A 15,310-nucleotide genomic window follows, 5' to 3' on the forward strand; every position below is an offset into this window, starting at 1 on the left:
CATAAAGGGCTAGTGAGTCTGGAGCAAGAAAGGTGATTAGAAGTACCAGGCATCCTCAGGCAGACATTAACAGATCGATAAAGGCAGACCAACATCACTATATACAAAATAATGCTATTAACAAAGGTTTGTACAGGATACACACACACACACCCCCAGACACTGAGTTACCAGATTACATTTTTTATTTAAACATTTCTAAATGTGCATATTCAGTCGATTAGGAAACATGCAGATATTCATTCAGCAGGAACAGGGCGAGCAGAATTTGAGGCCTGAAAACTTTCCCAGTCACACACACACACTCTTTCTCTCTTAAACCTGACGTGTCTTACAAACATATCCTTCCAGTAGATGGTTGACATTTGAAGCATACATTCTCTTGCATAGATTTTACATTGTGTAAATTTCCAGCAAATCTCCTCTGGTTCAGTAATTTCTTCAGTGGAATGATTTAGAGAAGCCTGTTTTACTGATTTTGCTCTTCATTGAGACTGTCTCTATTCATCCTCAGGCATTTTCTTCCTCTGATTGTCCTTGTCTCGCAGAATAACTCCAGTTTCCCAACATTCAGGTGTCTCTTTAGACGTTCCTTCTTTTTCGAAATGGTTTTCTCTTCTAGTGAAAGGCTGAATCAGACGTGAATGTGGGGAACTTGATGGATCATATGTTGAAGATCCTGGATTTGCTTTGAAAGACGGCAGATGGATTTGGTGACAGTTTAGTCTTCGGCTCCTGTCACACATAAGAACATTTTTGTTAACATCAATGTGTTAAAAAATAAATAATAATAATATTGAAAATAATTGCATTTATTTGATCAAAAATACATTAAAAACAGTAGTATTGATGAAATATTATTAACCATTTTCTGTTTTAATATATTTTAAAATGTAACTTATTACTGTGATAGAAAGGTTAAATTGTTTTTTGTATTTTTTTTTTTTAAATGTGCTGCTTTTATAAATAAATTTAAAGGGATAGTTCACCCAAAAATAAAAATTATCCCATGATTTACTCACCCTCAAGCCATTCTAGGTGTATATGACTATCTTCTTTCAGTCGAACACAATCAAGAGATATATTTCAAAATATCCTTAGTCCTCGAAGGTTTATTTAATGGTTGTGAATGGTGGGGCCGCGTTTGGAAGAAAAAAAATAATGTATCTATCCATAAAAAAAAATAAAAAAAATTCCATATGACTCCAGAGGGTTAATAAAAGCCTTCTTAAGTGAAGTGATGCATTTTTGCAAGAAAAATATCCACATTTAAAACTATAAATTCAAATAACTAGATTCTAGCGGACGACCGTATGCAGAATTTGGACGGAAGAGCAACCTCCGACCTGGACGCAATGACGAATGCGGAGGCGCAGAGGAGAGAGCAAAACAAAACACCGGTCACGAATTAGAAGTCTAACAACATGTCCTAAACAGACGTGATGCGATAAGATTCCAGAGACGAGCAAATTTCACTGTCCACACTAGACGAACATGAGAAGCAATAAAATCAATCAAAAACCACGGCCAATCAGAAGAGAGTGTGGGCGGGCTCTCTCGGCAAGAGCACAGCGGACACAATGAAATGGGCAAGTAGCTACTTAGTAAACATTATTTAAAGTACATACCGAAATGACTGAACCAATCTTTGTCATAGAATACACTTGTTTATTCCCATTGAGTTGACAGAACGTTATTGTGCCCATTTATTTATTTCCAAGATCTGAGGTGAATTAGCCAGTGTTGGGAACAATGATATTCAAACTCAAATCAGACGCTTTTAACATTAAATAAAGCACATAAACAATACCTGATATTATCATTGCCATTCTTTGTGTTGCTGTTTCAGCCGCGACGTCACAGAGAAACAGAAACCGTTTCTAAAATAGAATATTTGCGTGACGCCGTCGCGTCTGGTTAGGATAAAAAAACTCAGATTAACATGGAAAAGATACCTTTTATCGCTTGTCGCGGCGCGTCTCGTTAGGACTCTGTGTTAAACGAGCAATTTTAAAGAGAAATGTTGGCAGTTTTCTACTACATCCTGCGTCATACATAGCCATGGGTTACTCATTTGGTGCAAGTCGACTTGCGCATTCTGCGTACAGTCGCCCGCCAGAAGCTAGTTATTTGAATTTATAAAGTTTTAAATATGTATATTTTTCTTACAAAAACACATCGATTTGCTTCAGAAGACCTTTATTAACCCCCTGGAGTTGTATGGATTACTTTTTTTTATGGATGGATGCATTATTTTTTACTTCAAAACACGGCCCCCCCATTCACAATCATTATAAACCTTGGAGGACTAAAGATATTTTTAAATATATCTCTGATTGTGTTCATCAAAAAGAAGATAGTCATTTACACCTAGAATGGCTTGAGGGTGAGTAAATCATTGGATAATTTTTATTTTTGGGTGAAATATCCCTTTAAATTCACAATTTTTATCTAAAATGTAAGTTGAAAAAGAACCAATCTCCTTTCACCCTGCCTCCATCTATTTTTTGTCCTCTGTCTTGTTTTCTCTCTCTCTCAGATTGTTTCATTTTCTGGCTCGAGGACATCTAAGAAGAGTTTGCTATATGAGAAGCCAAGCAGTGAGGTGAAAATTAGATTTATCATCTACTAAATCTTTTTCTCTCACACACTCTCACACTGTTTAGCGTTTCTGGAACTCGACACCCTCAGTCACACAGACTTAATAAAAGCAGCAGACACTGTTCATACCTCAGGTCTTCAGCTACCTTCTAATGCTGAAAATGCTTTATGAATAAATAATGCTGCGTTCATGCCGTGCCATAATTGTGTACATACGATGGGCACTTTACTATCCCATGAGATAACGGGAGAGGATTTATGAATGGCAGTGAAGCAACGCAACTGATGCTGGTAAGGTCACATGACATGATAATGACAACATGGCAAATGTAGCATGTCCGGATTACATTCACACCACACACATTCATACTATATAGAACATACTTTTTTTAGTGATCATAAAGTAAGTACTTACTCAAAATAAGTCACAGTAATAAAACCTACTCAAGAGAGTGCTATTTCGTACACAGACAGAAAATAACATATCTACACGTTCTAAAAGCATGCTTTTTACAGTTCAAAATAGTTATGGTAATTACGACATGGCGTGAACACACCTTAATATTGTGCACAGCAAATGCAAATTTGTCCATTGAGAGTGCCAAGACTTAAAAGGTAAAATAATTATTTCAGAAATGACAAGAGGGTATCACTTATATCAGTTTTTATTTCCCAAAGAAATGAATATTTTTTATTCAGAAAAGACATTAAATTGGTCAAAAGTGAGATTTATAAAGATATTTACAATGTTTTAAAAGATTAGCATTTATTGAAAATGTCATCTATTCAAAGAATCCCAAAAAAATTGTATCATGGTTTCAACAAAAATGTTAACTGTTTTCAGCATTGATATTCAGAAATGTTTCTTGAGCAGCAAATCAACATTAGAATGATTTCTGAAGGATCATGTGACACTGACGACTGGAGTAATGATGATAAAAATTTAGCTTTGCACCACAGGTATAAATGACATTTTAAAATATTTAGTATGCAGTAGGGAGCACGAGATTTAAAGGGGCTGCAGCCTGAATCGGTGCATAGTTAATGATGCCCCACAATAGGCAGTTAAAAAAATTAATTAAAAAAAAATCTATGGGGTATTTTGAGCTGAAACTTCCCAGACACATTCAGGGGACACCTTAGACTTATATTACATTTTGTAAAAGAACGTTCTAGGGCACCTTAAATGTTCTTCAATATTTAATGCATCTTTGAATAAATCAGTTATGAAAGCCACAATTTAAATATTTATATTTTAAAAAAAAACTAATTGGAGTAGAAATATGATTATGTAATTCTAAACTTTATTTATAATAAAAACATCGAGTGTAATTTAAGTGTTTGTATTAGGGCTGTCAATCGATTAAAAATTGTAATCTAATTAATTACATACTCTGTGATTAATTAATCTAAATTAATCGCATACATAATTTTTGCTGTGAAAGTATTAAATATTTAAATTCAAATGAATCAATGCAGGGTTTTTCCTGGGGCAAAAATGGTCTTCGGTGGTGACAGACGTGGTCATCCAAAAAAAGTGCCCTACCCATGTGATCTGCGAGCCTGATACTGACAATAAAGTACCCGTCACTCTCACTGTAAAGTGATTTTATAGCTTTGTAAGAGAAGATGCTTTTTTGCTAAACCTGAAAAGTATTAAAAAGTAGTATTTACAAGTTATATTAACTAATAATATAATTTTCTACCATATACAATTGAATGCACCTAGCTAACAACAACTTGCTTTGTTCTGGTTTCACCTCACTCCAGTCTAAACTGATTTTATAGGTAGGCCTAATTTACTACACATTGTCATTTAAATAACCTGAAAATATTGTGGATTATTAAGGCAAATTTTACTAACCACTCTTGCTAAATGGGGCAAGCACACTTATGTTCTCATTTCAGAGTTGTTCGAGTAAATGATTCATTATAGACCGCGTGGACCGATCAGTTGTTGTCATGATTCATTAAAATGAATCTGTTCAAATGAGTCATTAGGTCGTGAATTGGACATTACCAGACGTTGACGCGTTGCGTGCGAATCGCGACTGTTATTAGGATATCGCAAAAGATTTGTCAACACAGAAAACACTTCACCACTGGATATGATTTTCTTTTTGTTTACTGAAAGTGTGGTTTATGTCAGCTGCACGTGCAGGGCGCCTGTCAGAGAAGATGACGTGACGTTCTTTTGAGCACTTTTCACACCCAGCGGTTATTCAGGAAAAACATTCTCCGAATGCGCCTGGTGAAACATGGATTCGGTCTCACGAACTTTTAGCATTGAGTCAGTTGATTTAGATTATTATGTGTGAGGTAGAGAGAGTGCAAAGACGGTGCTTACTTTGAAAGAGCTCGCGCGCACGAAAACGGCTCCAGGTTCAAAGGTCAATACAGAATGAATTAATCTGCGTTATTTTAACGCGTTATTTTTTTCTCAGATTAATTTATCGAAATTAACGCGTTATTTTGACAGCCCTAGTTTGTATATAAATAAGTTAATTTAACCTTCAATATTATTATACTAGTACCAACTGACTTACATGTTTTTGTAGGCCAACCCGGAAGTTAGCGGCGCACGGGTTCCCTCGATCGAAAACCTATGCATTTTTCCCATAGACTTTTGGAAAAATCGCAAAAAATAAGCTCTGTGTTTACCAAAGGGTTATGACACTTACACGTTTTGTCTATCAAGATAATCTTTACAAGTTAACAAAACATTTATAGATTTTGAAGCCTAAATAAAGTCGTCAGATATAAAAAGCTAACCGTAGGCTATAAACGAACTACAGCACACCATGGTCGCGGATCAACGTCGTCACCACCAAGCTTCCTCAAACTTTTTTAAAAAAACAACTCTATTTAAAAACATGCTCACTGATTATGATCTGCGCTGTGTATGAATACTTATCCACTTTTTCATGAGAAATGCTGTCCAAATGTCCTGTTTGTCATGATGACGTCTAAAGTCCCCGCCAAAGGAAGTAGTCCCTTTTAGCAACTTGTTAGCAACCGCCGTTTTTAAGACACAATAAAGGTTTAAAAAAAAAAAATCACAAGCGGGTTATAACTGGTGTGTTTTATGTCATAGATCAAAACGTTAAAGTATTTAGAGGCTTTGTTAACCACAGACCTTATTTCAGGCAATTTAGCAAAAATCCATTCAGAAAACCCATAGACTTCAAGGCGATGGAACCGTAAGTCCTAAAATGTTAACTCGCTTCCGGATTTTGCCTACAAAAACACGTCATCCCTGAGGTACTCTATACCCAGCCCTAGTATGCAGTATATAGTACAGTAATATTCAATTTTGAACATGGCCTTGTTCTCAGTCTGTCATATGACACGCTGACTGCTAACCTTCAGGGACAGAGTGCTGACATAGGAAAATTGAAGTCAACTTAAAAGCTGTCATTTAAGGTTACATTACAGCTTATGAAACCTTGGGATTTATTCACTCTGAAATCTGTGCAGGTTTGATGTCTATAACCGTGTTTCTCAAAGTCTTGCTCCTGGAACCCTGCACACTTTCAATCGTTTTATATAACACAGTTGATCCAATTCAACAGTTCGTCAGTAGGGTGTGATCCATGACCTTATTTAGGGTACGTTTACATGACAATGATGTACTAAAAACTGAAAAGTTTTTCATTTGCATTTTTTGCCTACAGACGACAACATTTTCAAAATGATCCCCGTTCACACGGATCGTTCGCCGCGAATACGACTAAAAATGCTGTAGGCCAGGCCAGTAGTTGGCGATGTCGTTTTGTAAAGAAACACTACGCGCCTATAGACTGAACACGTTATACTTATGATATTTTCACAAATTCACATTTTTGTAGTTTACAAGGAGACGATAATGGTACTGTTTTCAAAAACCTGCACTTTAGAACCAGCTTTCAAATGTTTGCATTTTCTGGCCCCAAAACGCTGTTATTGTGTAAATGAATGGTCAGAAAGCATAAAAGTTTTATGTTTTTCATTGAAATTGGTGTGGTGTAAATGGCCTCAGTGAGAGGACTATAATGCAATTAATTATTTTAATAGCAAACAGTATATGATTGCATTTTCTTGATTTTTATAGAGGTTGTAATAAACTATGGAAGCTTGTTTCATCCAGAGAATAAAAAATGAGGGTACGTTTACATGACAACGATGTAATAAAAACGCAAAAGTTTTCCCTTTGCGTTTTTTGTGTACAGACAGCAATGTTGTCAAAGCAATTCCTGTTCACACGGATCTGCGAAAATTATTAAAAACACTGTATTATTCATACCAGGCCAGTAGATGGCGATGTCACTTTGTAAAGAAACTATGCGCCTATAGACTAAACACGCAATTCACATGTGCATGACATCACCGTTTTCACAAATATTTAGTTGAAAAAGGTGATTGCAACTTTTTTCTCGTAATCGCTACTTTATATCACAATTCTGAGGAAAAAAAAGTCAGAATTATTTTTTTTTTTTTGCACAATTGTGAGTTTATATCCTGCTATTCTGACTACTTTCTCAGAACTGAGATATAAACTTGCAATTGCGAGAAAAAAAAATTCAGAATTGTGAGATAAAAAGTCAACTTTATTTTTATTCTGTGCCAGAAATAAGCTTCCATAATAAACTGGTGGTCTTGTAGAAAATTATTTTAAGAAGAATTAAGAATGATCATCTGGTTTTGTCTCTTGAATAAGTGTTTAAGAACATAGGACGGTCAGTCTGCCTTTTACAATTAAAGTCCCCCTGAAATCAAAATGAAAGTTTTTAGCTTAAAAACTAAAAAAGGAATAGGTTAGCCTTAAGGTTATGAATAAGCTGGTGTGTTCCAAAACAATGACAAAATTCGCATTTAGGAGATATAAGCAGATTACAGTCTCTCACTTCTGCTAAAATTAATCACGGATTTCCATGACATCACATGACATTTCTTTGGTCCAATCAAATGCTCTCTAGAATCTAAAGTCCCGCCTCCTCTTACACTCTTACACACGCTGAAATCGGTCATTTGCTCACACATTTATTAGTTTCTACACTATATATCGCCCTTTATTCCTGTTTCAGTTGAAATTACGTCAACACATTGAATAATGCTCTTCAGAGGGCCTTTAAATTAGATGCATCATCTGGAGGGAGATTGGGGGGGCAAGATGAGCCGTGTATGAGTTAAACCCTTGGGATGGTTAAAATAATGCCAGCTGGCTCAGTCACGCAAAGTCTCCAGTGAACTAGACTATCAGTACAGTTACACACACATAACCCACAAAATGTAAGCATATCTGCCTCATGGACATACAAATTAAAAAAACTTTATAAAAAACAATATAGAAGAAAGAAAGGTCCCTCTGATATGATTTGAAAGAGACCACAAGCCTACTACATAGTATGCCAAAAGCCGCATGTTCAACATTATCAGGGTTCTCGCAATCGTATGTGTTAAAATCACTCATGAAGATCCAACTACAGTGGGGAGGGATACGAGACCTGTACAATCATCATAAAAAATACATCAGACTAGTGGATCTATATGACAGCCTGACAAATAGGTTATGACGGGAAAAGTTACAACTCAATAACAGAGCCATTTAAACCTGACACCAGGAGCACAATTACATTACCCACCACAATGATCACAGATCTGCCTCAGACTCCTGGCATTGGGTGTTTCTTTCCTCACTGGTCATGCATGAGGTATGACCAGGGTATGACCAGAATTATCCAGAGAGTACTTAGGACTAAATGAACCGTAATTAGTGCATACTTTACTGCAGAGGTCTTCAATACTGCTCATTTGGTGGACAGTGGGTCTCCAGGAGAAGGGTTAAAGAGCTCTGCTTTACTGACTGGTGTGCAAAAGCTTCAGCGGTTTCACAGTTTGGATTATTATCGACAGGTAGCACTCAGACTAGATTCACATAACGGGACAGAGGAGCGGGTCACTGGTTACATAACCCCAGTGAATCAGTGCTAGTCGATACAGAGAAAACGACATTTACCAGATCAGCCCCAAAGACTGTGACCTAAAACTCTCATTTGTCCCAGAAAGGGTCAGTGTTAAATAACCAATGTCATTTGATTGCATATTAGGCTTGATTTCACAGATGAACCTAAAAGGTTATGCAAATCAGTATCTCTGCTTATAATTCTGGGTTAAATACAATTTAAACTCTGGCATGCTGATGACTTGTCAAAATTGTTACGGTAATTAATGACGTCAGTAAGTTCATCTACCTAGAAAAGTAAACCCACTTCAAAAGGATGATTTGTCAACTTTACAGCTCAAATACCAAACTTGAATAATTTATGCAAATGCTTTCACAACTATAAAATTTTGCATATTTCTGCTGAAACCGTCCTGTACTTTTGCCCTGTAGGCTTCTATTTCATGTTTATTAATGTTAGAATTTTAGGAGTATTAAAATGTATTCAGTTTCAGTCTGCTCCTCACATAATCATATTTATAAATAATAAAACAATATTTAATTTTTATTTAAATATTTTGTTTGTATATTATCTGTTTTAATATTTTACTTAAATTGTTTATTTTATGCTATTTTAGTGGCCTTTATTTTGTACATTACAAATATTAAACATTCCTGTCCATATAATTATTATTATCAGTAAATGTAGTAGTAATTAATTTCTGCGTTAGTGCTTTGTTGTTGTAATATACTACTTTTCTATGACTATATTCTAAGTTATTATTATATTCTATAGTGTTATATATTGACTTATACACTACCATTCAAAAGTTTGGGAATGACAAGTTTTTTTTTTTTTTTTTTTTTTCCAAGGCTACATTTAATTGATCATAAATGCAGTAAAAACAGTAATATTGTGAAATATTATTACTATTTAAAATAGCTGTTTTCTAATTGAATATATTTTAAAATGTAATTTATTCCTGTGATTAAAGCTGATTTTTCAGCATCATTACTCCAGTCTTCAGTGTCACATGATCCTTCAGAAATCATTCTAATATACTGAGGATTCTTTGATGAATAGAAAGTTCAAAAAAATTTATTATATATATATACATACACACACACACACACACACACACACAATAGTAATAACAGTAAATGATGCATAATCACAGGTAACTAACCCTAACCCAAACCCTAACCGTAACTCTAGTAAGTACATGTAGTTAATTAATATTACCCAGTACTTATTTGAGCAAGTACACAAAACTACATCACCTTAAAATAAAGTGACATATTTAAAATACCCTATGAAAGTATCCACTTTATTCTCATTCTGCTGAGCATGGTTTGAAATTTTGCACTTTGTTGATCTTTCTGTCACATCAGCGCTCTGTCAGATTTGATCTCCTTCTCTTCTCCTTACGTCTCCTCTGATCTGTCGTCACACTCACCTCTGGTTTCATGCTGATTTCTGTCCTGTGTGTGTGTGCTTTCTCTGACAGACCATGTGTGCTGGTCTCCGGAACGATGTCCATGTGTCTGTGTGCATCTGGGCTGAAGGCGGCCTGGTAGCTGGTCTCCGGCGGGGGCTCGTCAGCACCTGTACCCAGGAACGTGGGCCGTTTGTGGGCAGGCTTTTGCGGCCGGGCTCCAGACCAAGGCTGGTACTCCTGTCTGATTCCAGAGAAAGATAAGAATGTATCAGACAGAGAGAGAGAAAGACAGATAGGGAGCACTGAGGAGCTGCAGATAAGAGCAGAAGATGTCGGGCCGAGTTAAAATCAAGCTGCAAAATGAGAGCAACAGGTGCCTTCCATCAGTGCTGGGGGTAATGGAAGTTATGTAATCAGATTACTTTTTCAAGTAACTAGTAAAGTAACGCATTACTTTAAAATTTACAACAAAATATCTGGATTATTTTTTCAATTTTTTTCAAAAGTTTGTTTTCCCATAGACTGACACCTCTCTTGTCAAGAGAAATTAGGAGTACGGTCAGAGATGTGTGCGTTGTGTGAATATGATGTTATTGTAATTCTAGACTCAATGTGAACATGCATTTACTCATATCACTTGCACAAAAACATTTTTTATTCATTTCGAGAAATACTCACAGTGAAATGCAAACTCAGAAAATTACGCAAACCTACAATAATTAAATGTTAGATTACAAAAATATACTTTATGCAACATATTTAATCTCATTTTATAAAGCAATGTCTTTGCTGCTGACCATCAACCATACTAATAAGCTAGTTAAACATCACATTTGTTTCATTGTTTTTTTTTTTGTTGTTTTTTTTTTTATTGCTGAAGTAAGAGTGTTGAACTTTCTTCTCCTGTATCCTATTCTTCTGCAATCCAGAATGGCAGCAGAGATGTAAGCTTTGTTTGAGCTGCGCCCTCTACTGTACAGGTGTCAATTTGCATTTCCTTCAGCCTGAGGCTTATTCGTTTCACTTTTGGTGTGAAAGGGCCTTTAAATTTGCCAAAAATATAACTGTTCTTTTTATTATTAACAGCAAGCAAGAAAACAACAAGCAAGCCCAACCCAGATGAGGAAAAAGTAACGCAAACGTAACCCGTTACTTTACATAAGTAACTCAGTAACACAATTAAATACATTTTTAGGGAGTAACGCAATATTGTAATACATTACTTTTTTTAAAAGTAACTTTCCCCAACACTGCCCACCATAGATTTACTTCAGCATAACCTGTATTAAAAATCATTCTCACTATCCTTATTAGAAGAGAAATGAAATCTGCAGATTCTATAAAAGGTTTGGGTGAATAATGACTGGAAGTAAAGGTTTCATATGTTCATCACAGCACATTCACAATCACATCCTTTAGAAACCAAAGGCTGATGAAGTACATAAATCGTTCTGTTCTCATCAGTTAACTCTCTATTTATGTAATTATTTTAGCTTCATTCCGTTTTTTCACGAGCCGTCAAATGAAATATGCATGACAGTGACCACACTGTCTGAAAATCACTGCAATGCACAACCATTACAACCACATCAGTTCCGTTACAGCACCACAGCAAACTATCTTCAAAGAAACGACACTTTTCTCCTCACAACCGTTGAGAACGAAAGCTATCAGGCAAATATATTCCCCACCATTTTATTTTTGTACACTATAAGTGGGTATGTTTTAGTTTTGTTTCAAAAGCTCAGTTCTAGTGTACATTAACATTTTATCTGTCTTACAAAATAATAATAAATAACAGTAGGCTTAGTGTTACTATTATTACATTTTATTTTAGTGTCGTATAGCCTAATAGAAAATTATTATTATTATTATTATGGATGTTTTGTCTGAGATTTTTTACTCACTACATAGGCTAAAAAAATACAAAATATAAATTCATCCATATATTATTACAGGAAATTTTTGTCTTTGTTATATATTTTTACGCGCTAAATAGGCTAAAATCAAATAAAATATAAATTATTAAGATTTAAGAAATTCATATATTATTATAGAGATTTTTTTTTTCTACGTAATATGTTTTTACTCGCTAGGCTAAGCTAAAATAAAATAAAAATAAAAATCCTATAGTCACGAGCATTACTCATGACTATGAAAACTAACTGTTGAGAGTCTGCTGCGGTCAATAAGAGGTGCTGAAGAACAGCTCCCGTGAGGAGCCATAGCATGAACATCATCAGTACCTGTATGAGCTGATCTGATCTCCTCCTCTCTGCCTGCCGCTCCGCTCCTGTCTGTCCGCCCGCGGTTGACTCGTGCCGTTAGAGTAACCGTTCACCGGGCTGTCCGTTAAAGTGCCGCCTTTCCCTCCATTACTAATCCAGGGAAAGTTATCCTTCTTCGGGATGGGCCAGGGTTTGTAATCCTGTTTATACTGGGTAACGCTCGGGAAAGGCACACCCGGGGGATGGTAGTCCTCGCGGGGTTTATAACTCGTTTCGGTCCGTCCCCGGTGCGGCCGCCGGACTCCAGCAGCGTGTTCCGGCGTTACGAAGTCGACGCTCGGTGCCGGTTCCGTGGAAACGAGTTTGGTGACAGATCTCACCTCCTGCTCCGCGATGTCCGAGTAGTTCTGAATCGTTAGCGGAACCGACAAATCCGATTTATCGAACTGGTTCCAGAACCGAGCCAAGCAACAGACTCTGCTGATGCACGGCCAAGCCATTGCTATTAAATAAATCAAAACAAAAAGCAAAATAAAAAGAAAGAAAACACAGTAAAAATGCGATGAAGTGCTCGGTTACATGAAGGAATGTGAGAGCGTGCCCGTTCCTCGAGAAGTGCGCGAGACCGCTCTGTGTCGGGACATTGTCATTGCACATTCATCTCACGTGATTTGCAGTTGATGCAGAAAAAATAATAATCCATAAAGATCCGAGTCGGTGACCCGTGAGCACCTCGGTGCTGTTTTCCCTGACAGAGCTCAACTTAATGCTCTAAAACCCTCTTTTAATCAAAACCTAGTGCGCGTCTTACCTAGACGGCTTTTCTGGGCACCATCGGCACGTGCAGCTGACTCAGTGTAGACAGCATTTTGGGACATCAGTTGCGACCTAACTAAAAGTAGGGTACTACCTTTTTGTTTAGTTTTTTTCTGGATATATACCATAACATTTTCTGAAGTAGGCATGTGTCATCTGCAACGTTAATTACTTTGGTTATTTGGTTTCCCCAAAAAATAAACATATGGGAACTTAAGGGGAACGTTTGCGATTGGTTCTCAGAAAACCAACCAAAAAACACATTTAAAAATCATTTAAGTATTCAAATTTAAGATGTTGACTAAGATCCTTCTATTATCTATTGAATCCCACAATAATATTTAATATGAGTAAGCTATAATACAAGTGCTGGTCATATAATTAGAATATCATCAAAAAGTTGATTTATTTCAATAATTCCATTCAAAAAGTGAAACTTGTATTTTATATTCATTCATTACACACAGACTGATATATTTCAAATGTTTATTTCTTTTAATTTTGATGATTATAACTGACAACTAAAGAAAATAAATTCAGTATCTCAGAAAATTAGAATATTGTGAAAAGTTTTAATATTGAAGACACCTTGTGCCACACTCTAATCAGCTAATTAACTCAAAACACCTGCAAAGGCCTTTAAATGGTCTCTCAGTCTAGTTCTGTAGGCTACACAATCATGGGGAAGACTGCTGACTTGACAGTTGTCCAAAAGACGACCATTGGCACCTTGCACAAGGAGGGCAAGACACAAAAGGTCATTACAAAAGAGGCTGGCTGTTCACAGAGCTCTGTGTCCAAGCACATTAATAGAGAGGCGAAGGGAAGGAAAAGATGTGGTAGAAAAAAAAAGTGTACAAGCAATAGGGATAACCGCACCCTGGAGAGGATTGTGAAACAAAACTCATTCAAAAAAGTGGGGGAGATTCACAAAGAGTGGACTGCAGCTGGAGTCAGTGCTTCAAGAACCACTACGCACAGACGTATGCAAGACATGGGTTTCAGCTGTCGCATTCCTTGTGTCAAGCCACTCTTGAACAACTGACAGCATCAGAAGCGTCTAAAGACAAAAAGGACTGGACTGCTGCTGAGTGGTCCAAATGTTCTCTGATGAAAGTACATTTTGCATTTCCTTTGGAAATCAGGTTCCCAGAGGAAGAGAGGAGAGGCACACAATCCACGTTGCTTGTTATTTTATCATATTTTATATTAAATCATGAAACTTTATGTAAAAACATATGTCCCGCATTGTCACGTCACCGAAACACTACGATTTAGTCCACTTATTTTAACCATTCTACATTTTTGATCAGGAAATATTCCTGTCCCTCCCTCTCTCTCTCTCTTTCTCTCCCTCATAGCCTCTCTTTCATAGTAGATAGATTTTCAGACTTTTGAACACATTTAACTCAAAATGATAGTATCTGTGTGTAACTTTAAGGAACATCACTACCAAACACCTTTTTTCTGCAATTAAGCAAACTTTTTTGGGTGTTATTCCGTAAGATTTAGTTTGCTAGCTAACCATGTGCTGATTAGCATCTTTGATAGGCTCAAAAGTATCTATAATTGTCACTACCAAAACCTCACCACATGTTTCGGTCGTGACTGTTTCGGTACCGACATCGTTGTTTTGGTAGTGACAAAAGGGAACACATAATTTATTTGGGGTAAATAAACAAAATTTTAGTACAGTTATGTATATCATTACAATTTTAGCATGTTTTATTATGCAAATCATTAGTGTTTTAGTGAGTTAAAATTCTGTAATTTGATGGTTATCAAAACATTACTGTCACTACCATAAATGTGCAGTCATGACCGAAACATAGGATGTTCGGTCAAAAATAAAATATACTGAATTATCAACTAAGATTTTATGATAGTGTCAATGTATATTTAAACTAATGAATCCTTAACTTTAAATCAGTATGATAAACTATACCTTTTACAAAGAAAGACTGGATTCAAAATACAACAAATCTCATAAATTACACTTGAAATGTTGTTAAAATTGTAATTATTGATTACCTGTGAGATTTTTTTTTTTTAATTTATTTTTTTTAAATAGCAAAAAATATATTTACAAGGCAGATGTAAACAAAATCTTAATAGGTCAAAGTAATCTTTCATATTAAATTATTTATTATTGTGTCTCAGTAGTGACAAGCTTGGGGAGAGGAAAAATATTCCAAAACTTTCTGAAAATACAATATGAGAATTAACTGTACAGTTACTAGAAATGTGTACTTTGGATATTATACAATTTGCATGCATGCAAAATTTGTGGAAAAAAAATAAATTTC

General features: G+C 35.9%; 1 protein-coding gene across 1 annotated transcript in view; it reads right to left on the reverse strand.

Annotated features, from left to right (window-relative positions):
• Positions 1-15,310, reverse strand: part of map6d1 (MAP6 domain containing 1) — a 16,127-nt gene continuing 817 nt past the window's right edge. Inside the window, exons 2-4 of the mRNA XM_067362678.1 lie at positions 12,207-12,690; positions 9,979-10,201; positions 1-735 (exon numbers count right to left, since the gene is read on the reverse strand). Of these exons, the coding sequence (XP_067218779.1) occupies positions 664-735; positions 9,979-10,201; positions 12,207-12,690 (779 nt within the window). The 3' untranslated portion in view covers positions 1-663. The remainder of the gene's footprint in view (positions 736-9,978; positions 10,202-12,206; positions 12,691-15,310) is intronic.

The sequence above is a fragment of the Chanodichthys erythropterus genome, chromosome 16 (assembly GCF_024489055.1).
Source record: "Chanodichthys erythropterus isolate Z2021 chromosome 16, ASM2448905v1, whole genome shotgun sequence".
Taxonomy (NCBI): Eukaryota; Metazoa; Chordata; class Actinopteri; order Cypriniformes; family Xenocyprididae; genus Chanodichthys; species Chanodichthys erythropterus.